General features: G+C 48.1%; 1 protein-coding gene and 1 long non-coding RNA gene across 2 annotated transcripts in view; both read left to right on the forward strand.

The window, feature by feature from the left end:
* The first annotated feature begins 456 nt into the window (after positions 1–456).
* LOC309813964 lies at positions 457–16,498 on the forward strand. The gene is made up of 3 exons (XR_014295566.1): positions 457–829; positions 10,227–10,281; positions 16,478–16,498. It is a non-coding gene; the product is annotated as an uncharacterized lncRNA (long non-coding RNA).
* Positions 16,499–22,942: 6,444 nt separating this feature from the next.
* Positions 22,943–24,987, forward strand: part of RYBP (RING1 and YY1 binding protein) — a 72,952-nt gene continuing 70,907 nt past the window's right edge. The window contains exons 1-2 of the mRNA XM_082639199.1: positions 22,943–23,050; positions 23,801–23,926. Coding sequence (XP_082495325.1) covers positions 23,019–23,050; positions 23,801–23,926 — 158 coding nt within the window. The 5' untranslated portion in view covers positions 22,943–23,018. The remainder of the gene's footprint in view (positions 23,051–23,800; positions 23,927–24,987) is intronic.

A 24,987-nucleotide genomic window follows, 5' to 3' on the forward strand; every position in this document is an offset into this window, starting at 1 on the left:
AGTCAGGTCTTCATATGAAACTGTAGCCCCGGCAAACAGCTTGACGGCAACCTCGTGAGGGACCAAGGGACACTCAGCTGAGCTGCGTGTGATTTGTGGGATAATGAAGTCTTGTTGTATTAAGCTGCTAAATTTGGGGGTAATTTGTTATGCAGCAATAGGTGACTAATACACCATCCGATGCATTTTGCTCAGTTAGATTGCAGTGCAGACCCCACCGTGTTGCTCCAGCTGTAACTGCTTTTCAGGATATGAAAGAATACACACACACACACACACACACATAGTGATAGGTCAAATAGTAGGACCCCCAAAACGTCCACATTCTAATCCCTGGAACCTGTGAATATGTTAGGACACATGGCAAAAGACCATTGCAAATGTAATTAAGGTTACAAACTTTAAAATAGAGAAATTATCCTGGATGATCCAGTGGGCCCAGTTGAATCACATGAACCCTGAAAAGCAGAGACCTTTCTCTGGCTGCAGGTAGGAGAGATTTAGCAGAAGTCGAAGTTGGAGAGATTTGAAGTGTGAGAGGGACCCCGCCATTGCTGGAGGGGACAATGTGACCAGCATGAGAATGAATGTGGGCAGCCTCTAGGGGCAAAGACCAGCTCCCAGCTGACAGCCAGCAAGGAAGCGGTAGGTATCTCAGCCCTACATCCGTCAGGAACTGAATTCAGCCAAAAACCTGAACGAGCTTGGAAGCAGTTTATCCAGGATGTCTCCAGGAGGGAATGCAGCCCTGCTGACACCTTCATTTTGGCCTTGTGAAACCCAGAACGGAGAAACCAGTCCAGCCAACTGGGACTTTGGATTTACAGAGGTATGGGATAATAAATTTGTGTTATTTTCAGTTACTTAGTTTGGGGTAATTTGGGCAGCAATAGAAAACTAATGTAATTATATGGATATGATATTTATTGGTTTTGAGTACTTTCCTATCAGGTATCATAGCTATGCAGATGTTTCACGATGCTATTTATCATTTTCCACTTATCCCACTGAAGCACTCATTCACTATCTCAGTGCCTCTCTGTACTGCAGGCTTGAGTGTTCCATGCATTGTTTTTCAAGGCTCTCTGGGAAAGACACTCCTTCTTTGGGAGCCTGGCGTCTGGCTGGAGAAAGACTGAGTGCCTCCTGGTTGTTTCTGAGGCGACTAATCAATACTTACCATTAGGACGACAACTCCATGCATCACTAAGCTTTGACCTCTGTGCCCCAGAGCTATCCCAAGATGCCAATTGATGTACAGGCAATATACATATTCCTCAAATGCAATATCCCTTTCACAGACTTCCCTGAATTAAATTTTAGAGGCTTTAGCCATGGCAAAATAATGTTGCTAATGTACCAGCAAGCCCAGAATATTTAGAAAGTGTGCTTGGATGAAAGTAATTGTGTTTATGCTTTCTAAAAAGGTGTTTTGGATGGACACTGCATTTGGACTGATGGCCAGCTGTTCCTGTCTTCTACACAGCTGGGTGGTGCTGGCATAAACTGTCTCTTAAGTCAGCCATGAAAACAAGTACATACCTACAAGCCCAAGACCTGAAAGCAAGCAGTTGCCCCCCTCTAGACATCACAAGGCAGGCCTAAAAGAGCCTGAAAGAGCTTTAACTGCACTTTCCTTTTATCTACAACTTTTGGAATTTTATTTCCCCAGAAGTATGCGTTTTTCAAGGAACTCTTCCTAATGGTCTGCCGTCACATAACATTGTGGTGCTCTGAGTAAGAGGGGAGGATACTCCTGTTTTCCTGGATCTGTCCAAATGGGATCAATTGCCAAACAGTTGTTTGGATTGAATCCAAATAGTTAATCTAATCAGGCTTTCAAGAGGCAGTTATTTTGATTAAAGGAGTCATATCTGAATGACCTTTGGCAGCTTTTTATATCTAATCAGTGGGTCCCACACACTTAGCCCTTCTGTGGAACCAGGGAGTGTTGATTGCTCAGGTGAAAAGGGGTTTATCGGAAGAGAAGACTCATGAAACCCTATTGAAGAAAGAGCCTCAAAGGCACTGAAATGCCATTAAGAATCCAAAAGGGCTACTGCCTCTGTCTCTTTCTGGAGCCGCCTGGCCTCCCATCATTGCTTTATGTGGAATTCTCTGCTTACTAGTTGGTGTGCGCAAGGCTGAGAATTCCGTTGGCCTTGAGTTTACATCACTGTGAGTTCTGTACCCATAACCATCATGATGAACTCCATCCTGAGTCTGAATTCTGATCCACTCAATTTTAAATTCCCAGGAGAGAATTTGATTGGCTTGGTGTGGTCACGTGTCTAGTTCTGGTCCAATCAGCTGTACCCAGGATGAGTCGGGATCACAAGACATGAAGGCCTGGCTCCTCCAGGTGGTGGATAGGGCAGGGAGAAAATGATGCCTCCAGAATTTTTTCTGAACTGGTAATAGCAGATGCCTCTTTGCTACTTCTTTTCTTACCAATCTGCATACTTTTTAAGGGTAGAGGGGTTTTCTCATCTTTGTCTTCACCACCATACTTAGCTCAGTGCCTTATATAAAGATGCTCAATAAGTTAAAAAAAAAAAGTTTTTCATGCCAACTTCCAGTCATATGTACCTCTAATAGTCCTTACCATGCTGATCTTAACCCATCTGAGTGTTTAGGCAAGAAAAGCAGGGTCAGATGGACTGAGCACTCCTGCATTCTTTCTTCTAGCACTGCTTAGGTTAATAATAGCTATTATGTATTGTCCATTTTCCAAGAGCCTAACATAATGCAAAGTGCTTTATATATCATTATCCCATTTATTTGCTATGATAACCCTATAAGGAAAGTGGAGTTCAGAGAAGTTCAGTAAGTTGCACAAGGTCACATAGCTCCAAAGAAGTATGGTCAATTCTAAACCTAAATCTATAGCCCTGTCCTCTGAAACACTGTCTTTGCCTTCCTCCTGGGACAGGAAGAGTTGTGAATGAGGCTGAGAGATGAAGCTAAGAGGAGAGGTGTTGGCTGAATCAATGCCAATTTTGTGAACTAAACAAAGTTGTTCTGTGCTAACAGGTTTTGAAAGCTTTTTGAACATGGCTTTGCACCTTTCACGGTTCTGAGGTTTTCCTACAACTCTTCTTAATTGAGTCTTTCCAGGCTGAGCTGCAGGATTTAAGTAATTCAACAACAAGAAAAGAGTCCTCAGAATTCTCTTCCTTCCCCTTTAAGCTGGGTGAGAAGGTGTCCCCCAGCTTTCTGCTTTTAACCACTGGAAAACATTCCAGGGAATCCGAGACAAGACCTGGATCAGGGCCGTCATTTTTTATTGTGCTTTGCACAGTGAGGGCTAAAATCCAGGCTGCTCTCCACTCATCAAGTCATGTACCCTAGCACCAGGCTGGCTGTATTGCTTAGGGGGAGAGGTGCCCTACTCTAATTCACATGCTAGGGCACCGTGTGGGTGCACTGTGGTCCAGAGGCAGCCTTGAATGGATTTAACATTGTTTCAGATCCCCCCTGCTTTAGGTTTGGATTATGATTTGTGATGATGCCATTTCTGGATAATACCTCTAATCTCTGTATTGGTAAGAGGAATCCAATTTTTTTTCTCAAGGGAGAGAGGGGTTGACATTGGTGCCTAGAACTGAGTTTTCACATGCTGGTGGGAAGGCGGGGTCATCTCCTTGACACTTCCCAGCTGGTCTCTCCACCCACAACCCTAATCCAAGCCACAGTGGGTAGTCTTGGGAATGGTGGGGAAAGAAACTGAAAACTCAGTTAGCAAAACAACTGGTCCCAGCCTTAGAGCTGGCCAGTGTTAACCCCGAGAGAGGCTGGCTTGCCTTAGAGCTCTTTTCTTTCTGAGGAATCTGAAAGTCCTTCCACCCAACCCCCAGGACACTACAGGCACAGCTAAAGGGTTACATATAGTATTTATGCCCTCTTTACTTCTGTTTCTAGATACTGTTAAGATGCCTTTCCAACATGCTGCCATGATTTAAGTTAGGCATGTGTGCTCATCCTGAAATATACACACTGGAATATATTTGGAACAGAGATAGGATTTTAAAGAAACAGAGAGATGATGAGTTTCAAGATCCCCTTCCTCCTGCCCCTCCACCAGGCTCATTCAATACCTGAAGTTATTTATAACGTGGCATGACCTTGGTAGTAATGCATAGTGGTGAAAAAACAATCGATCTGAAGAGACAGATCTGGGTGGGTTCCGATCTTCTCTCTGCCACTTAACTAGCTGTACAACCTTAAGCAAACTGCTTAAACACTCTAGGCCTCATTTTCCTCATCTGTAAAACAGAGATAGTAAGTTTCTTCTCCATAACCTCATTGTGAGCTTCCATGAGATAATGCATGTAAAACAGTGAGGACAGGGCCGAGAACACAGCACCCATAAATGCCAGTACTTCTCACGTCTCGAGATGGGAAGCTAAATTCTGGTTGAGACCTTGAACACCTGAGACAGTTTTTGTCACCTTTTGTTGGAGGTCCCCCAGTACTCCACGTGAACGCTTTCAGAATTTGATCCTAGTTCGCAAACCTTGTCCGCGTCGTTACTCCCATCAGGAAGAGGTTCTGGTTACCATGACGTGCACTTAGCCGTTGGCATGCCTCTCTGTCTCAGTCTCCAGGCCCCAGAAGTGCAATGTTAGGCCAGGGAGCTTGTCAACAAGGGCGCAAAGCTGAAAGGAGTGGGCCGTCCATTGGACGTACTTTAGTTGCAAAGTTGTGTGGAAAAATGAAATAGTGAAAACTCAGGGCACTGGTGGAGAGACAGCGCTCGTGGCAGCAAATTTTCCATTCTTGTGCACAACTGCTTCTCCGTCTGGGATAAAACAGAACTTCCCAGTGGCTTCTTTTTAATCTAAGGAGGCAGTCAGTGGATGCCGGGATGAGGCAGCCCTTTGTTAGCTGCTACTAGGAACCTCTGGCAAGTTATTGAACCGCTATATAGCCCAGTTTTCTCCTCTATAGCATGGAAATGTTAATAGCATCCACCTGTCTCACTTACGTTTTGAGGATTAATTGGGATAATGAATGTAAAGTGTCTGGCACACAGTAAGCACTCAGTAGGTATACTTTATGGCCAGCATCATCATAATTATTACCTACATCTTCGTGATACTCAGTATATGATTTGCAAAGCAATCAGCCTTCTGTTCAAAGTTGGTAAATAGATGGTGGATGTCATATCTCTGTTGTGAATATCAACTATGAAATTTAATCATTCTTTTCAAAGCTCTCTTAAGGGCTTGTCCCATTCTATAAGCTCTCTGGTTTGCTTCCCCATGGCCCATGCTCACCCTATGAAAGGATGCTTTCCTATGGCAGACACTGCTGGTTACCACCCCAACTGCCAGCCCCCCTTCTTTCTTGTGAATAGAATACCAATTCTGTTCAGGCAGCCATGTGCCATGTGCCTGGCCCCAGGAGAGGAATCATAATTGGTGTAAGCCATTTATGGCTGTCCCCTTTGCCTTTATCTTAATCGGTCCAGGAGAAGGCATGTGATTGAGTTTCCAGTGAGATATAAGGGAAAGTCTCCCAGTAAAAGGAGAGAGCAGTGTGGGGTGAGCCTCATTTTGGCCCCTGCTGTCTTCCTTCCTGCTTTAGGTACTGTCAGGTGAGAATGTGATGCTTGGAGCTACAGCTGCCATTTTGTAACCACGTGGTTATAAGCATGAGGATGACAGAGCAGAAAAATAGAAAGAGGCCAGCTTCTTAATGACATTGCTAAGCTGCCAGGCTGACTCTGGGGATGCTTGCCTCCAAATTTCTATTTTAGTATACAATAACTGTTCTTATGATTTGGCCTATTGTGAATCTGATTTTCTGCTGCTTAATTGATACCCTCCTTTTCAGTTTGCCAAGTCTGGAAAATGACTGCTATATTAATTCTGCCCAGATATAAAGACATTCAATTCCCATTTTCTTCCTCTATATTTGGATAATCAAGTGTCTTTAAATAAATTCCACACTCACCATTATAGTGAAACGGCTCTTGAAAAGGTCACCAATGACCTCTTGATTGACGTGTCCAACAGCTTCATCTAATTTCACGTCTTGCTGAACCCCTGATCCATTGGACAGCTTGACCACTTTCTTATTCTTAAAGTGAGTCCCTTCCTTGGCAGATGTCACTGTTCTTTCTGCGTCTCTGGTCCCTCTATTTCCCCTTCTCTTTCTGCCCTTCAACCATGGATGAACCCCCACACTCTGCCCTTTGCCTTTTCCTTCTCATCTCTCACTAGGCGCTTTCCCTGAATGCTTTCTCCACTTCTAAGCCTCCACGGGCCCGAGTCATCCCCACATCTGTGTGTCCTGTGCAGGTGTTTCCTCAGCAGCAGATCCACCTATCTCTCTGTGCACAGAACGTGCCCACTTGGACGTCCCCTCAGGACTATAGACACCATTATTTCTAAACTGAACTATGTCCCCTACAAATCACTTGTCCTCTATGACACACCTCGCCACTCACGCTAGCCCTCAGCTGGAAACCTCAGAGTCATCCTCAGCAATTCCTTCTATCCCAACATCCAGTTAATCACCACCAAGTATAAGAATGTCTCTATTCTCAGGAGTCTGTGGCAGCTTCCTCATGTTCACGGCCATGGCCTCTGTTCGTCATCTCTGTATCGCAAAAGCCTCTCATGCACCTCGGATCTCTTCCCTTCCCAATCATCTGCATTGCTGTTAGAGTGGATTTTCTAAAAGCAAATTGAATCAGATTGTTGGATTTGAAATTTTCCAAGCGGATAAATGTGTGTGTGAGAGGTGGATGGGTGGGGAGACTGTATCAGCCCATCATGCCCTCCAAATAAAGTCCACACTTTAAAACATGGCACAGAAGACCCTCTAGTCACTCTGGGAACAGACTGGATTTTGTGTTTTGTCTCCCACCGTCTCCCCTCCACCTTCCCTGCATCCTCAGCTCGACCTCCTGGGGACTCCTCTTTCCCTCTGCTGTGTCCTCTGATTAGGTGCCAGACCCCCATTCCCCAGCGTTCTGAGCTCCTAACATCCTCTGCTTCTCACATCAAACTGCACTTCTTCCCCAAAGCATCCCCTGAGCCTAGGACTAAACCAGAGTTTCTCATCTTCGGCACTGTCAACATCTAGGGTTGGATAGCTCTTTGCTGTGGGCCGTCCTGGGCATTGCAGGATGTTGAGCGGCATCCCTGGCCTCTGCCTGCTCGATGCCAGGAGCTCCCTTCCCCCACAGCTGCAGCAAGGAAAACACGTCCAGAGACGACAAAATATTCTCTGGGGGACAAAATCGTCCCACCACCCCCGTTGAGAACCATTGAACTAGACTGAGTTCCCTTCTTATCACCCCATAGCTCCCTGTTTTTCCCCGATCATAACACCCATGGCGCATTTTTTAAATGACTCGTCTGACCATCTCATCTGTTTCAACCGACTGTTATCTCCAAGAGGGCATCTCCCAGGGCCTGGCACCCAATAGGCATGCAGTGTAGCTTCATGAAAGAGACGGCTCCATGATGGAAGCAACCTTGCTTGTCCTCTGCCTAGTGCCCAGTATGGTGCTAGCACACAGGAGGGCTCATAAATATCTGCTGAGTGAAGGAACGACCGAAGGATCCCATTCAAACACTCGTTTCCCTGTGAAACTTTTAAGTATCCGAGTGAACGTTAGAATCTTTTGTTCTCTTTACCCGGTACTATTTTGTGCATGCCCCTGTCCTCCAGCACTCATTCCACTGAATGATAATTACAACCAACTTGTTAAGAAATGTTGGTAGAAATTAAACCGTGCTCTCTCTCTTCAGGCCTTTCTCTAGAAACAGGAAAACTAGGTCCCTTCCTGTTCCCAGGGATCGCATGGTCTCCCTTTTCCTTAAACTGCTACACCTGTTCTGCCCCCCGCTGCTCTCAGCCACACCCTCCATACACACTCATCCATCTTCCTCGGCTGATTTCAAAGAGGGGGACGGTCTCAGAGCTGCTGAGAATTAAGAACCGACTTCCATTTGAAGGCCCCCTTTTGCCCTGCGCTTCCCTGACTGCACTCCCAGCCCTGGCAATGAATTCTGAGAGGTCTTAATAGCACGGTGCTCGCTCGCAGCCTCTCCCGCCGGGAGATGGGATGGGAAAGACCACCTCTGCAGCATGCCCATCCCTGATGACTTGAAATGCACGAGGCTACAGTGGGCTCCACGCTGGAAAGGAGCCTTGTATTATTCAAGTGAACAAAGCGGTGGTCAAAAAGGAGAGCAGCCTGCTTGGGAAAAGAGATCAGGAGTCAGAGAAGAGTTGGGTGGCTTTTTCTGCACAGTAGACGGTTAATATGTATTTTTTAGTCGCAAAGGCCTGTAGGGAGAAGATGCCGAAGTTAATATTTATATTTGGCACCCAATCCTCCGTATAAATAACAGCACGGAGGCCCGGTGTTTGGTTTGAGGTCAGCTCCGTTTAAACAGCCAGGCCAGGTGCAGACCCACGCGCTGGACCTTTGAACTCACTGTGTAGCAATCCAGATGTTCAGCAGAGGTGATGAACTTGGGTCACTGATGATGAGAGAGTGTGCAGTGTTCTTCTAGCACCTTCCACGGGGAGCCCTGGACAGTAGACTTGGCCCCGAGCCCATTTTCCTTGCTAGAGTCGAGAAACAGTAGCAGTTGCGGTTGTTGCTAGGGATGAGGGGTCATCCCCTGGGGAGTTGAAATAGCCAGGAGGGGGAGGTGGGTAGCAGGAAGGAGGTCATGAAATTGACCGTGCTTAGCCGCTGCCCTCGTTTGGATTACTTGGAGCCATTCTGCAACGGGAAAAATATTAGGCTTTAAATGACAGCCCTGACAAACACGATCCGTATGACCAAATCAGTCTCAAAAGCAACTGCTATCATTTATTAATGGAGGACTTGCCAAATTGCATGGTTCTTCTAGGGTTTTCCAAGTCCCACACTTTGCCTCAAAAATGTGCAGAGTGAGAGGGGTTTGAACTTTTTGAATTTAATGCAAAGCACATATGTTGTTTGGGGTTGGTTTGTTTTTACGGTTGCAAAATATGTTATATAAAAAAGAACCATATAGCAATAAAATGGTAATGTAAACACAAACCCTCCAAAAGGACGCAACATATTTCTAATGAAAGGAAACAACCACCTTCGCTTGATCCACAAAAAAATAAAAAAAGATGAAGAGGGGCCGTTTCATTCACAGATTGTGGAATCCTACTGTTTACTGCTCTCTGAATGAGTATTTTTGAGGCAAGACTTAAAAAAAAAAACGGGAATTTTCAGAACGAAGCAGCTCCTGGCATAGCGGAAAGGGCGCTGATGTTGGCAGCCAGGCAGCTTGAATTCTGGTCTTGGCTGCTGACCCCCTGCTTCCTGGCTTCCACCCCCAGCACTCCATTCAAAGTGCTCTTGTCAAGGGTACCAGTGACCTTCTAATTGCTAAATCCAGAGGGCATTTTTCAGTCCACTTCTGACCCGACCTCTCTTCAGCAGATGACATAATTGCCCACTCTTTCCTCCTTGAAATCCTCTCACCCTGAGCCTTCAATGACACCATCCCATCCTGGTTATACTCCAGCTTTCCCTGTCACTCCCTCTCAGACCCTCCCTAGGCTGTTTTCTTTTCCACCAGTGGCTACCAGCAGCTGCTGTGTGCTGAGGTCATGCAGGCTCTGTGTGCATTTTCTTGTCAACTCCTCACAGCAACTCTGGGAGGTAGGACTTAGTGGTTCCACTTTACAGACAAGGAAAGTAAGGCTCTGAGCGATGAAGCAATCCTCACCCCAGGTCACATAGCTGATAAGTAGCTGGACTGGAATTCCCATCTAGGTTTGTTTGAATCCAGAGTCAAATTCTCAACGACCACACTGCTATTTATCTTCCCCAGGTAGCCCCCTAAATAGGTGTGTTCCCTGGAGCTCTGTGTTTGGCCCCTGTTTCTTCTATCTGCCCCGTCCCTGTAGAGGTTCACCTACAGCCTTCCTCTCATAGCCCCTCTATGATAGCTTCAAAATATAGCCAAAATCTGTCCTGTGCTCCACGTTTCCAGCTGTTCCCAAGATTTCTCCATTTGCATGTGCCACAGTCACCTTGTAGAGGTGGTGATGGTGGACTCATTCCATTCCTGATATTTTACGAAAGTCCGTGATTGCTTAAGGAGTGGGCGCATGACCTGATGCTGCCAGGAGAGATTGCTGGGAATGTCTAGCAATAAGGGGTTATTCCCCCTCTTTAATAGACACATGAAAAATGGTTCCTTTTCTTCTTCTAGATGATGTTGTGCCCTGTAATACTGGAGTGGTGACAGCCATCAGCAACCGTGAGGGGTAGGTTGAATCCAACAAGAGGAGGAGGGAATCTGGGTTCTTAATGACCAGCTGATTGTATCTTACTGGGACAGGGGCTTCCAGCTATGTTAAATAACACATTTTCTCATTGTTTGTATGGGTTTTTTGTTTTGTTTTTTTGTTGTTATTTGCAGCCAAAAGTATCCTAAGTGACACATCAAATTCATCGTATCTACAACTCAACTCATTTTCTCCTCCAAACAGCCTCCCCTCCTAGGACTCTATCTCTGTTAATAGCACCATGATTGACTCATTCACCCAAGTCCGAAACCTGGACATCATCCCTGCCTCCTCACCCTGCCTCACCCCCAAAAGTGCGATCAGGAATTACGTCCAGGAGATTCTACTATTGAAAATCTTTCGTGTTTTCTTTCCATTTACCTTCTCCTTGTTCTTTTCAGTTCTTTGCCATTTTACTGGTTTTCTGCCCCCTTTCTCAGTTTGACTCAAGCCACCACCATCTATATTGCTCCCAACGAGATTTTTAAAACTCAGTACCAATCCAGCAACTTCCTGGATTAAAATGTGTCGACAGTCCCCTTGTCTTCAAGATGAAATCCATCCAATCCACATGGTTTCTAAGATGCTTCGAGATGGCGCTTACCTCTCTGAACTCTCACTTCCACCACTCCACACATGCTCTAAGTTCTAGCCCACTGATTTTTATGGTCCACGAGCCAAGTGTCACTGCATGTGTGGTTCCGTGGACCTGGGATGTCCTCCCTGACTTGTCTCCCTGGACAATCCTGGTTGGCCAGTAGATTCTTATGCACCTCGGCTTGCCACTCATACAACATAGCAGGTGTGAATTTCAGGCATGCCAGAAATAGCCTGCCTTATTTTCATCTCTCTCCCCTTGATTTTTATTTTGAACCCCCATCCCAACTCAATCTTGGTCCATTTGGTGCTTCCCCTTTCTCTGGCATTGTATCCAAGTTCTAGACTCTCCGGCATTGTATCCAAGTGTCAGGGTGCTGAGGGATGTTGTCTGCCTGGTCTCAGGGCATCTGTTCATCACAGGTTGCCATAGAGACAACCCTGGTTTTCTGTTCATGGCCCCTTCCAGTCCAGGAGTCATCTTGGCAATGCCCACTCCATGCTGGGTCCCTGGAATCTCTACAAGGTGGCTTTTGCTGTTCCCGTGTAGGCACCCCTCTGCCTGCTCTGAGGTCTTGCCACCTTCCTGGGGGTTTGTGGACGGACACCCCTGCTCTCTGGCCCTTGCCCTCTCCATCTCATTACCTCCTTGCCATCTCTCCCTCCCTCAGCACCTGGGAAGTTTTCTTGTCTCAAAAAAGCACTTCCATCTACTTTCTTCTTCCAAACATTTGCTTATTCCTTACTTCCCCTAAGCTCCCCTGTGGGAATGTGGAGAGTTTAGAATTAGGGAACGTGAGAGGCAGAGACTGACAGGCCTTATTTGCTTGTACTGTGTCACGTTGCTTCTTCAGACAGAGAATTAACTGCTTGGGAAAGAGGAAAACGCCAGGAGACAGAAGAACACAGAGGGACCTTTACAGTCACCTGGCCACTGCTGCCCTCCCCACCCTGCTGTCATTATCTGCTTATGGCCCATTTCTCCCAGCCCGTGTGTTCCAGCGGCCCAGGCCCGCCGTGGCCTCCCCTTCCCAGGGGTTGTCAGCACCTGGAAGCTGGCACATGGTAGGTGCCTCGTAAACAGCTGTCAAATCTAAAGCTAAAAGTAAGACGAGAGTAGACGTTGGAGCCAGGGAGAGCTGAATGAATCCTGCCAGCTGCCTTCCTGGCGGTGTGACCTGGGGCCAGTTTCCACAGCTCTGTCTGTGGGCAGTAGCCACGGGGAGGTGAGGACTCGAAGAGGAGGTGAGAGACGGTGCTCCTTAAAGCCCTGGCGTTTTGTACATCCCTTCCTCCTCGCCTGCCCAGATTCTGGCTCAATCTTATCATCTCTCCTCACCCTTCATGTGGCCCACACTTCTGTATCAGACACCTCTCCTTTGCAGATGCATTTGGTGAGACCAAACGTTTTTGCCCTGACCCTTCCAGGTGGGTCCCTACTCTCCCTCCAGTGAATGACTTTCAGGATTCTTGAGTTCCAGGGATTCAGTTTGTGATAAAGTACAGAGAACTTGGAATTCTGGTTCTGCCATGCCCTGGCTGTGGGAAGTCGGACAGGTTTCTTTTTTTTTTTTTTTGGTACACGGGCCTCTCACTGTTGTGGCCTCTCCCATTGTGGAGCACAGGCTCCGGACGCGCAGGCTCAGCGGCCATGGCTCACGGGCCCAGCCGCTCCGCGGCATGTGGGATCTTGCCGGACCGGGGCACGAACCCGCGCCCCGTGCATCGGCAGGCGGACTCTCAACCACTGCGCCACCAGGGAAGCCCTGGACAGGTTTCTGAGTCTCAGTTTCCTCATCCGGAAGATGGGAATGATGGTAACTAGACTCAGGCTGCCTGGGTTCACATCTCAGCCCTGCCACTTTCCAAATATGCAGCTCAGGGCAAGTGACTTTTGTCTTCATTTCCTGTTTATAAAAGAGGCATCGGGGCTTCCCTGGTGGCACAGTGGTTGAGAGTCCGCCTGCCGATGCAGGGGACACAGGTTCGTGCCCCGGTCCGGGAAGATCCCACATGCCGCAGAGCGGCTGGGCCCGTGTGCCATGGCCGCTGAGCCTGCGCGTCCAGAGCCTGTGCTCCGCAACGGGAGAGGCCACAACAGTGAGAGTCCCGCGTACTGCAAAAAAAAGAGAGACATCATCATAGAACCCATCTCATAGGATTATTGTTAGCGTTCACTGAGCTAACCTAAATTGTTCAGCACCTCGCCTGTAAGCGCTCCACATATGTTGGTTATCATGATCCCACGGTGGCCTCTCTTTAGCTACCTACAAACTCATGACACTTTATTAGTCTGCTTGGGCTGCTGTAACAAAATACCACAGACAGGGTGGCTTAAGACAACAGAAATTTATTGTCTCACAGTGCTGGAGGCTAGAAGTCCATGATCAAGGTGTCTGCCGGTTTGGTTTCTCCTGAGGCCTCTCTCCTTGGCTTGCAGACAGCCACCTCCTGCTGTGTCCCCACATGATCTTTTCTCAGTGCACGTGCATCCCCAATGTCTCGTCCTCTTCTTATAAGAACACCGGTCAGATTGGATGAGTTCCCACACTAACGGGCTCATTTTAGGTTAATCACTGCTTTAAAAGCCCTCTGTCCAAATAGTCACATTCTGAGGAATTGGGAGTTAGGGCTTAACATATGAATTTGAGCAGGGGACACAATTCAGTCCATGACAACGTGTAAAGAAACCCCACCATTAGACATTCTTTGGGGGAGCCTCTTTCTTAACCTAATTCTTCATTACTGTATCCCAGGGTGTTTGGGTTTAGGGGATTTCTTTTGTGGTTTACTAGAGAGAACCCGCTCAGAGAAGCAGGATTTGAAGCTCCAATTTAAAACCTGCTCATGGGTCTGTGGCCTGCCTGACCCTCAGCGAGCATCTTCATCCTGAGGAGGAGGATGGTAACTCACATGAGGGTGGCTGTGAGGACCAAGGGTACAGTGTGGGTGAAACCCTCCACAATCTCCACATCCCCAGGTTTTTGCCTCTGACCTAAAAAGACAGAACTAGATGGATTGTCTTGATTTTCCTTTGCATCCTCAAAATTCTGTGACTGTGATTCTAAGGGTGGAAATTCAAGCATGAAGAATGAGCTGCTGGGGAAGCAGTTTCTGGGCCCAAGGCATCAGCAGATATTGTTGAATCAATGAAGGAAATCACACCCATCTTAGGGAGGCTCCCACTCTGCATATTTCCAAGGCCCAAACTGCAGCAGTGCCGATGTGTATCATTCAGTCCCTGGGTTCTGGCACATGTGGCTTGTCTGCTTTGGCCAGAACTCACAGTAACGTGGGGCCATTAACTAGGTGTGCAAGGGGCAGAAAACCTACTTGTCTTTAAGAGGACCCCGGGATGCTCTATCAAAAAAGACCACTAAAAAAAAAAAAAAAAAAAAGACCACTTGAACTTCCACATCTGTCCACCTTCCTCAGGCTCCCTCCAAAACCGGCTGGTTCTTGTTCAATGCAAGGTGTGCTCTAGAAGCAGAGATGAAGGGATGGAGTCAGAGAGTCAGATGCCGAGTTTGAATCCAAACCCTGTCCCTGGCTCTGGGCACATCACATCACTGACTCAGTTTCTTCATCTATCATAATAGTTCTTGCCTCACTGGATCATTTGCAGTTTCACTGGGGTAACATGTAAAAGTGCTTCATTCATTCCATCAATAATTTTTGAGCTCCTGCTACGTGTAGGAACATTTCCTACACTGTTCTAGGCACTGAGGACACAGAATGAAAGGAAGCAAAGCCATCGTCCTGAGAGAAATTAAATTGTAGTGGGAGAGCCAGTGCACCATGCAGTGCCAGATCATGATAAGGATGTAAAGAAAAATAAAGCAGGATGAGCGGATGGCACTGACTGGGGGTGATACCATGTAAGATGGCTTAGTCAGAGAGGTCCTCTCTGAGGAGGGGGCATTTAGCAGCCACCTGAACCATGAGAGACATGGAGCCATGGGAATATCTGGGGGGAGAACAGGTAGAAAGGCCCTAAGAGGTGGCTGCACTTGGCAGGAAACTGCAAGAGGCCCGTGTGCCTGGAGCTGAATTGGGAGTGGATGAAGTCAGCGGGCCTTAAAGACTAGGGTCAAGATTCTGGATTTTAGGGAGTTCCCTGGCGGTCCAGTGGTTAGGACTCTGCACTTTCACTACCGAGGGCGCAGGTTTGATCCCTGGTCAGGGAACTAAGATCCCACAAGCCACATGACGCAGCTGAAAATAAAAAAGGATTCTGGATTTTATAACCTCTAAGCATTATATGTAATGTTTAGCTATTAATTCCATTTAGCTCATGAATCTCTCAGGAAAATGTATGATTTATTAATTTTTTATGTACTGTGAGGTTGGAATAAAAACAGAACATTTACTTTGTCATCTCAAAATTGATTAAGAAGAAAAGATCAACATCCTTGATACATTTTATATTGACATAATAAAGAATATTAAATGTAAAGACAGAAGGAAAATGTTAGAGGAAAAAAAAAAAGATTCTGGATTTTAACCAAAGTGTCGTGAGAAGTCATTAGAGGATTTTCAGCAAGGGGAGTGACTTTGTCATCTACATCTTAGAAGGATCCTCTGGTTGCTGTTTGGAGAAGAGACTTTAAGGAATCATGGTAGTCGCCAAGCTGATCTCCAAATATTTCCTGCACCTCTCGGGCACATGGTGGGCTGCACTTCCTGTTGCCAACTGACCAGTGAGCTGGCGGCAGAAGTCCATGAGTGTCATTTCCATGGCAAGCACTCAGTTGCCAGTACAAGACGCTCCAGAGTTCCTTTTTCCTCTGTGTTGGCAACCAGTAGTGTTGGAGGTGAAGCCTGGGTTGCAGGGGGAGGAGACGGAAAAGAGCTGCAGCTGGCCTGCAGTGGGCACATCACTTCAGCAAGAAATCAACCTTTGTCAGGATAAATCATGAAGATTTGGGAGCTGTAACCATAACCTAACCTAACCTATCCTAACAGGTACCAGGAGCAAGAGGGGAAGTAGGGAGCCAGTTAGGAGGCTGGAAGGTGATCCCAGCTTGGACTGGAGTGAAAGCAACAGAGAGGATGAGGAGTGGTCAGGTTCAGGATATACTGAAGGTTAAGTACAAAGGATTTGCTGACGGATGGGAGGTAGGGTATAAGGCAAAGTGAAGAGTCACGGATGACTCCAGGGATTATGGCCTGAGTAACTGAGTGAATTACTGAAAAGAACACCCAGGAAAGCACAGGGTTACCCACAGTGTTAGGTGCACAGCAGAACTACAAAATGCTAGCTCTTTGGTTAGTACTGTGAAGGGAGCAGGCAATGTAGAATGTAGAGGCTTTGGGACCTTTTCAATCCAAAACGATCAAGTGTCAGATTTGTTGAGGCATAATTTATGTACAGTGAAATTTGCTCTTTGGGGTGACTCGGTCTGAATTTTGACAAATTCGTTTTGTCAGCACCTGAACAGTCGAGATGTAAACTGCTTCCATCACTCCCCCAATTCCCTTTTTGCTGCTCCTCCCTTTGCAGTCACATCCTCCTTCCACCCCTGACCCCTGGCAACCACTGATCTGTTCTCCATCCCTGTCGTTTTCCCTTTTCCAGAATGTCACATGAATTGAATCACACCCTGTGGGACCTTTGGAGGCGGCTTCTTTCTCTTAGTTTAATGCATTTGAGATTCACCAGGGCTGCACAGATGTGTCAATAGTTTATTCCTTTTCCTGGCTGAGTGGTATTCCATGGTGTAGGGGTACCTACCACTCTTTGTTTCCCATTCACCAGCTGAAAGACATTTGGGTTGTTTCCAGATTTTGGTGATGATGAATAAATATCTGAGTACAGGTTTTTGTGTGAACATATGTCTTTATTTCCCTTTGTAAATTTCTAGAAGTGGGATTGCTGGCTCATATGGTAAGTGTATGTTTAACTTTGTAAGAAACTGTCAAACCGTTGTTGCAGAGGAATCATACCATATTGAACTCCCACTGGTGTTGTTTGAAGGCGGCTCCATGTCTTCCCCAGCACTTGGGAATGTCAGGATTTTTTGATTTAAGCCATTCGAATGTGCAGTGGTATCTCACTGTGGTTTAATTTGCATGTCCCTAATGAATAATGATGTAGAGTGTCTCTTCATGTGCTTATTAACCATTCATACCTCTTTTTTGACAAAATGTCCATTCAGATCTTTTCCTCGTGTTTCATTAGGTTGCTTGGTTTTTTTTGTTTGTTTGTTTTTTTGCGGTACACGGGCCTCTGGCTCAGGACGTGCAGGCTCAGCGGCCATGGCTCACGGGCCCAGCTGCTCTGTGGCATGTGGGATCTTCCAGGACCAGGGCACGAACCCGTGTCCCCTGCATCGGCAGGCGGACTCTCAACCACTGCTCCACCAGGGAAGCCCAGGTTGCTTGTTTTTTAATTGTATCCTAAAAGTTCTTCATGTATCCTGGATACAATTCCTGTATCAACTATGTGTTTTGCAAATATTTTCTCCCAGTCTTTGACTTGTTTTTCATTTTCTAAAGTGTCTTTCAAAGAGCAGAAGTTTTTAATTTTGATGAAGTCCAGCTACCAACTTTTTCTTTTATGGGTCATGTGGTTTTTTTGGTATCATATCTAAGAAATCTTGCTCTATCCAAAGCCACAAAGGTTTCTTCTATATTTTCTTCTGGAAGTTTTATAGTTTTAGGTTTTACACTTAGGTCTCTGATCTATTTTGTTTATTTATTTATTTATTTATTAACGGCTGCATTGCATCTTCATTGCTGCACATGGGCTTTCTCTAGTTGCGGCGAGTGGGGGCTACTCTTGGATGCAGTGTGCAGGCTTCTCATTGCAGTGGCTTCTGTTTCAGAGCACAGCCTCTAGGCGTGCGGGCTTCAGTAGTTGTGGCATGCAGGTTCAGTAGTTGTGGCTCACAGGCTCTAGAGCACAGGCTCAGTAGTTGTGGTGCACGGGCTTAGTTGCACCACAGCATGTGGGATCTTCCCGGACCGGGGCTCGAACCTGTGTCCTCTGCATTGGCAGGTGGATTCTTAATCATTGCGCCACCAGGGAAGCCCTCTGATCTATTTTGAATTAATTTTTGTAAATGATGTGAGGCATAACCCAGGGAAAATGTGACTTGTGATATTTCCTACTTGCGCAAGAAGCAGATCAATAAAACTTCCTATCTCTGATGAGCACGTGCACAGGTGACAGGGTGGCTCATTGCAAAATCTGGTTAAGGTTCAAACACAGACGGTCAGGGAAGCTCCACCTCTTTCTTACTCCGGGGCTGCTTCTTTAGAAGTTAATCCTGTCTTCAGTAACAGCTCCACAGATGTCGCCAGTGATATCAGCACAGGCCTGAGTTTTTCAGTGAAATGAGCTAGGTTTTCCCCAGTTCCTAAGATACTCCAGGTAGTTAGATGCTTCAAGAAACAATATTCTCTCTTAAACCACTGAAGGAACATTCAGTGCAAAGTAGGGCATTAAATCTTTGCAATTACGATCAAAATCTTAACCTTCCCAGCTTCCGTCCTTCGTGGGTGACTCTTCTAGTTACTAAGTGATACTGTTTTTTCCTTACTGTTCCCCTCAATAACACCATCTTGAGAAGTTTCATTAAAATTATTTAGATCTTGGTACACTTAAAACATCAAGAATAAAATTGATGAGGAGAGGGAGTTAGGAAGCCAACAGAGAATTGTCCACTTGTGATTTGGTCAACTGAGGACATTTTAAGCAAGGCAAGTACCGTCTACTATTGCCAACACTCCATTTAAAAAGGAGGATTTAAGTTACCCAACCCTACAAGAAAAGAAAAAACTTGGAAGGACATAATCTTAGAATAAAAAATAGTCTTTGCTGAGAACCAACTAATTGGTAATTTACTTGAGCGTAGGAAAGTATTCATACATTTCCCCTTTAGTTTTCTCATTTCACTGCAGGTTGGTGAAAACCTCCCCCCCAAACCACAGTTTGGACTCAGACCATAGGAAGGTGTAACATGGATGGGGCGGAGTAAGCCCTAAGGTATCTGGAGAAAGGCTTTTTTTTCCTCTCACTTGTGCGTAATATCCTTATTGGGTGTTGCTAAAGTTCAGAGCCCCAGTCTTAGTGTTTAGGTTTTCTGCCTGGAGTAGAACTCGCACGTGTAAAGGCAGGAGGAAACTGAGTTGATAACATTCCAGACCCTTCCTTTGACAGGCACCAGTAGGTTTTGCTTCTTTCTGGAGTGTAAGAAAGCGGGGGAAGCTCTTTACGAAATGCCCTTCTCTGTCCAACTCCCAAGCTAATCTAAAGGTCCTCCCCCTGCCTCCCTGCTCTAAGGGGTCTGCCTCTCCCAGTCCCTCATTCATGAAGGCAAACCAAAGACAGTCCCAGGCAGACAGAGAGTCTTGGTAAACTCATCAGTGGTTTCCATGGTACTCAGGATAAAGACCCCGCTCCCATCTCAGCCCACCCTGCCGTACAGGGCGTAGCCAGGGGCTACCTCGCTGGCCCCATCTCTCCTCTCTCACAGGGCTCCTGGCACAGCTGCTCACCTCTGTCTCCTCCAAAGCCCCACATCCCTGAATGCTCTTCCTTTCTCTTCTCCTAGGCAATCTTGCCTTGCTTCCCGTACTTTGTAGCATTTGTCACAATCATAATTAATTACTCTGATGAAGTCTGCCTGCTGAAGTAGAATGTAAACTCCAAAAGATCAGGAATTAAGTCTATCTTGCTTATCTGATCTTCCCATCCCTGGCATGGGGCAAGGCATGGAGTTGCTGTGCAATAAATTACTGTTAAATGAAAGAAATCCTCTTCGATGCATGTTTACCAGGCACTGTTCTAGGCATTTATATATCACAGTGTGTGTGTTTTGGAGGGGGGTGTGGTGTGGTGAGGAGAAAAAGAGAAAAAAAAAATCCTTGCCGTTACAGAGCTTCTATCCTACTGGGTAAAGATCTGCTAAACAAGATTAGCAAACAGCATGGTATGTCAGACGGTGATAAGTGCAAAGCAGAATAAAGAAAGGCAGTTAAGGGACACACAGGGAGCTGGTGGACGGTACTTTTAGATTTGGTGACCAGGAAAAACCTCACAGAGAATGTGACTTTTGAGCAAAGACTGGAAGGAGGTAAGGCAGCTGAAAATGTGGTTATCTGGGAAAAGAGCATTCCAAGCACAGGGAACAGCAAGTGCAAAGGCCCTTTGGTGGGAGCACGACCTGTTCCTGGAAGAGCCCGTGTGACTGAAGTGGAGTGAATGAGAGGGAAGGAGGCAAAATGTCCAAGTGTGGTGTTTTTATCTGCCCTGTGTATCCATGGAATCATTTACACCAGACATTTCTTGGGGAGTGCTTCTAACCAGCGACTGTTCTAAAACCACGGGCTTCTAACAGTTTTTAAAGCAGTAGAACTCTTCCTTCCAATGAAATATGAAGTGGAAGTTCAAGATAGGAAACAGTGGAGCAGCAAGGCAGCTCTCTGTCAACTCCCACTCATCCCTTCACCCCACACTGGTTCAAGGTTACGCTGTGGAGGAAGATTTGTTCCCCACCCAGCTCAGGTTGAAACCACCGCTCTAGGATCATAGTCTGATGCTCTGCCTAGAGTCATGCTGTTCTCCAGCATGAAGGAGTCTTGTCTGGCTCCTGTAACTACAAGGAGACTTTCAGTAGATATTTACGTCCAACATGTGAACGAACTTAGAGCTTCTGCAGTTACAACCACATGGTGATGTGTGGGTCTGATATGTTCCTAGAAACTAGTTCTCTATTCTGGAACTTCTTTTTTCTTCAAACCAGTTTTTAAACTTTTTCTTTTTTTTGAAGAGAGAAAACAGGTCAAACACACACACACACAAATACACTAAGAAAGTCAGTCTCCTATGGATAACTAAATGACCGTGTATTGGCAATGGAATTTCACACCCTTAAGCAAACAAAAATGAATTACTGAGATAGGCAACCGTATGGATGAATATCACAAATATTTTGTTGAGCAAAAGGTGCCAGCCAGACACTTCAGTACATACCGTGTGACCCATGTGTACGATGTTCAGACAAAGCTAACCTGCAGGGAGAGGAGTAACTCGCCGGAAAGATGAAAAGATTCTGTATCTTGATACAGATGGTGCATGCAAAGGTGCAGTGGATACACATAAAAATTCACGGAGCTGCAAAACAATTCGTGCATGTTACTCTTGGTAAATAGTAATAAAGTCTGTCTCCTTCCCACTACCTGTGGCTCCCAGCTACCCAGTTTCCCTCCCACAAGGCCACTCCTCCAGCCGGGATTTCTTAATGTCCCTTTTCTCGCAGTACCTTCATGCTAGGGGCAGAATCCTGGGAGCATGCCAGGCAGACATCAGAGGCCAAGGCTGCAGGCACTGTGCCATGGCTTGTGTGCGTGCCCCTTGCCTTTCTCTGGCCTCTTTGGCCCTCAGCCCTGTGCCTTCCTTCTCCTCTTCCTCCTCTCCTCCCTGGAGGGTTGCGGGAGGTAGCTGACCCTGGCTGAACAGTGTTGTCTGTGCTGGCCCTCCAGGGTGTGCCTGCCTAGAAAGGACAGCGTGTGCTTATCAAGCTTATCCGTTGACACATTCCCTCCCTCTTTAATTCTTCTCTCCCTTCTGATCCGTGGACTGATCCTAGGACTTCTTGCTCCCTGGGCACTCTGTCTCAGGGAAGTGAGCTTCCCTGTTCTCCTGCCCTGGAATGCTTCCCTTTTATGGGGCAGTCTTGACAGCAACCCACTTTGTGTTTGCATATAAACTGGGGGGAGGGGGGCTGTCTCAGTGGAAGCTGAGGGCCCGTCTTATCTTCCCTCCACACCCCTATCCCCACCCCCCAACTTCTAGCATTATCCCTTGAGCCTGTCCCTTACCCCACCCAGGGCTTCGGCCCAGCCAAGCCTTTTATCTTATCATCTGTGGTTTTCCCCCTACCACAATTCCCTATTGCCTAAGACCAGAGGGGCCTGAGTCACGTTCAAGTCAATTTGGCAAGCGTCCTTGGAGCAGGGCAGAAAGTAAAGGTTACTACTTGTTCCTTGCCTCTAAGAAGCTTCTAAAGCAGGGGAAATGGTGCACAACCCAGGCCCAGTTATAATAGTTCTTAACCCACTACTTTGTGTTGGTCCTTCCTAAGTGCCAGGCACTGACCTGCCTGCTTTTCGTGCATTACGTCTCTGAATTTTCCAAAGAACCTAAGGAGGATGATTATTAGCCTCATTTTGGAGATGAAGGCGCTGAAACATAAGGCTTAAACTGTTGGCATGTGGCTGCCAGGATCTGAACAGTAGCTTCCCTAGGGAAACGCCCTATTTAGGCTCTCGGGGGTTCAAGCAGGAGCTGAGTGTCGGGCCTTGGGGGACATTCAGTTGTGCCACACCCTTTCCGCACAGTTCCCTCCGGCGTCAGGGGCCTGGGAAAGGGCTTCTGGGCGGTGTATCGGCTGGAAACAGGGACTTCACGAGAGGCAGATACAAAGCTCCGCGTGGCAAAGGAGCAGAAGGGCGCGGAAGAACCCGGGCCAAAAGAGGCCCTGCCGGCTCCCGGGGCAACGCAAGCCTCGAGGCGTTGCGAGCGTCGCGGCTGTTGCAAGCCCCAGTGGCGCGCGCAAACTGCGCCCAACTACTTCCCCGGGGCGGCTTCGGGGCCCGGGGCCCGGCGACAGTCCCACGGGGCGGCCGCGCGAGGCCCGAAGCCCAGACCCGGCACCCGGGCGCGGCCACGTGCGCCCCGCCGGCCTCGCACGCTCCACCGCGCCGGGCCGCGGGGCCAACGGCAGGCACGCGCGCCCCCAGCGCGCACACACTGCCGGGCACGCACACCGACGGCCCGGCCCACGTCCACCACGCCCCGCCCTCCCCCGCGCCCCGCCCCCGCCCTCGCGGCGCCGGCCGCCGCCTTCCCATTGGCCGCCCGGCGCGTGACGCGCGGCGCCCGGCCCCGCCCCTCGTCAGTCACTCGGCGGAGGCGGCGCTGGTGGGGACTAGTCTCGTCCGGAGACTGGCAGCGGCGGCGGCGTCGGTGGCGGCCGGAGCTCGAGCCCCAGCGGCTGAGGGCGGGCGCGGGGGAGGGAGGGGGGCCGGTCCGCGACGACTCCCCGGACGGCGTTTCTCCTCCGAGCAGCGCCGGTTTCGGCTTTGGGGGGGGGCTGGGGTACAGCCCATCCATGACCATGGGCGACAAGAAGAGCCCGACCAGGTACCTGCTCCGAGCCGAGGGGGCGGAAGGGGAGGGAGGGCTGGGGGCGGGCGGGGGCCGGCGACGACTAGGCCCCGGAGCCACCCGGGGCGGGGGGAGGCGCTGCTAAGATGGAGATCCGGGGGCGGGGGGAGGCGGCGGCGGCGGGCGGTGGCGGCGGCGGCGGGAGGCGGTGTCGCTCCCGCTCGGGGCCGGCGGCCGTGCGCGCCGCAGCCATGGCGGCTCCTCCTCAGCCGCCCTCCGCCGCCGCCGCCGCCGCCGCCGCCACTCCTCCCAGACAAAGGGAGATTTAACCAGGTGGGGAGGGAGGGAGGACGCGAGCATGGGAGGGGAGAGGGAATGAGCCGGCCCACTCCCCGCCGCCGGCTTCGGGCTGTCCCTGCGCGCCCCCTCCAGATCCGGCCCGCGGCTCCCCTCCCGGCCCCCCCAGCCCCACTCAAGTCCACAAGTCCGCCCGCTTCCTGCGCCCGCCGCGGCCCTTCCCGGGGCGCCGCCGCCGCCTACTGTGCGAGGCAGCACGGCCCGGGCCCGGAGGCTGCGTGGTGCCGGTGGGGGCGCCCCGTTCCCTCCCCCGGGTGCTCTTCTCGGCCCCGAAAAGGGTGGGTGGGTGGTCGCCGGGGCGAAGTTTCCAGCGCCGGATTCCTGTGAAATTACGACGGCTCACCAGCGCCTGTGTTTTGCTGTCTCTCCCCCTTTTTCCTGCTCCTTGACTCTTCCCTCCCCTTTCCCCCACTCCTCACTCCACTGAAGGCCAAAAAGACAAGCGAAACCTGCCGCAGACGAAGGCTTTTGGGATTGTAGCGTCTGCACCTTCAGAAACAGCGCCGAAGCCTTTAAATGCAGCATCTGCGATGTGAGGAAAGGCACCTCCACCAGGTACTTGAAGATCTGTGTTACCTTTTGTTATAGGACTTTTTTTTTTTTTTTTAAGGTGGGGGTATAGGGTTGTGAGCTCTACTTTCTGCCTTCTTTCCAACTTGTTGATTACGGCTTTTTCTGTACGTGCCGGGTGGGGTGGGGGGGGATGATGTCGCTTTGGGTTGTGTATATTTTCATGTTGGGTGCAAAGCCTCATGTTCACTGATTTATGGGAGGGAATTTTTCCAGGTTTCGTCTTGTTTCAAACAGACGCTGGATTTATTTGACACTTGTATCCATTGGCTCTATTGGTATTGGCTCCAAAAGAGAGGAAGCTTTGCTATGGATTGTAGGACATTGGACCTTTTATTTTTGCCATGTGCAGAATGTTTTTAATTTGCCTGTCGTGAATTATTCTTCTCTTCCCTGAGAAATTTGGTGGTGGTTGTACAGTAACGCGGTGGTTGTGCTTTTCCTGTCTTGAACTGCAAATGCCTTTTTTTTTGTTTTCCTTGCACTTGCAGATAAATGCTGGGGTTTGATAAAGTGCATTTTTTGGAAGACTGAACTGTCTGTGTGTGTGTGTGTGTGTGTGTGTATTTCTGATTAGCTTATGAGAAATGGTGATGGAGGACGATTTTTGCAAAATGTAGAATGAATAGTGTGATTATACTGAAGTTTGTGTTTAGAGCTTTATTAAAATGCAAAGAATGTTGAAGGAGTTCCTCATTTCAGTGAAGGTGGTAAACTGGTATCAAAACGAGTTGAACTACTCCAGATTTAACATTTAGATATACTTGAATGAAATGTGGAAGCTGATTTTGTAGTTTTCCGGTCATCTTTTAACTTGTAACTGGAATTTGTTTCAGTGATTAGAGTTTGAAGTTAAAAGCTATTCTTTATGTCATTTAATGGGCAGACATTGGGGGGGCTGTGTGTGTTCATGTGTGTGTGTGTGAGAGAGAGAGAGAGAGAGAGAGACAGAATGAGTGAGTTCCTTGGGGATCTTTAAAGTTGCTTGCCAGAAGCCTCATCTCCTCAGGTACTTGTTTTTGAATTGGATTCCAACATGACCGAGT

Source organism: Mesoplodon mirus (assembly GCF_964341445.2).
Source record: "Mesoplodon mirus genome assembly, chromosome: 12".
In the NCBI taxonomy this organism is placed as follows: domain Eukaryota; kingdom Metazoa; phylum Chordata; class Mammalia; order Artiodactyla; family Ziphiidae; genus Mesoplodon; species Mesoplodon mirus.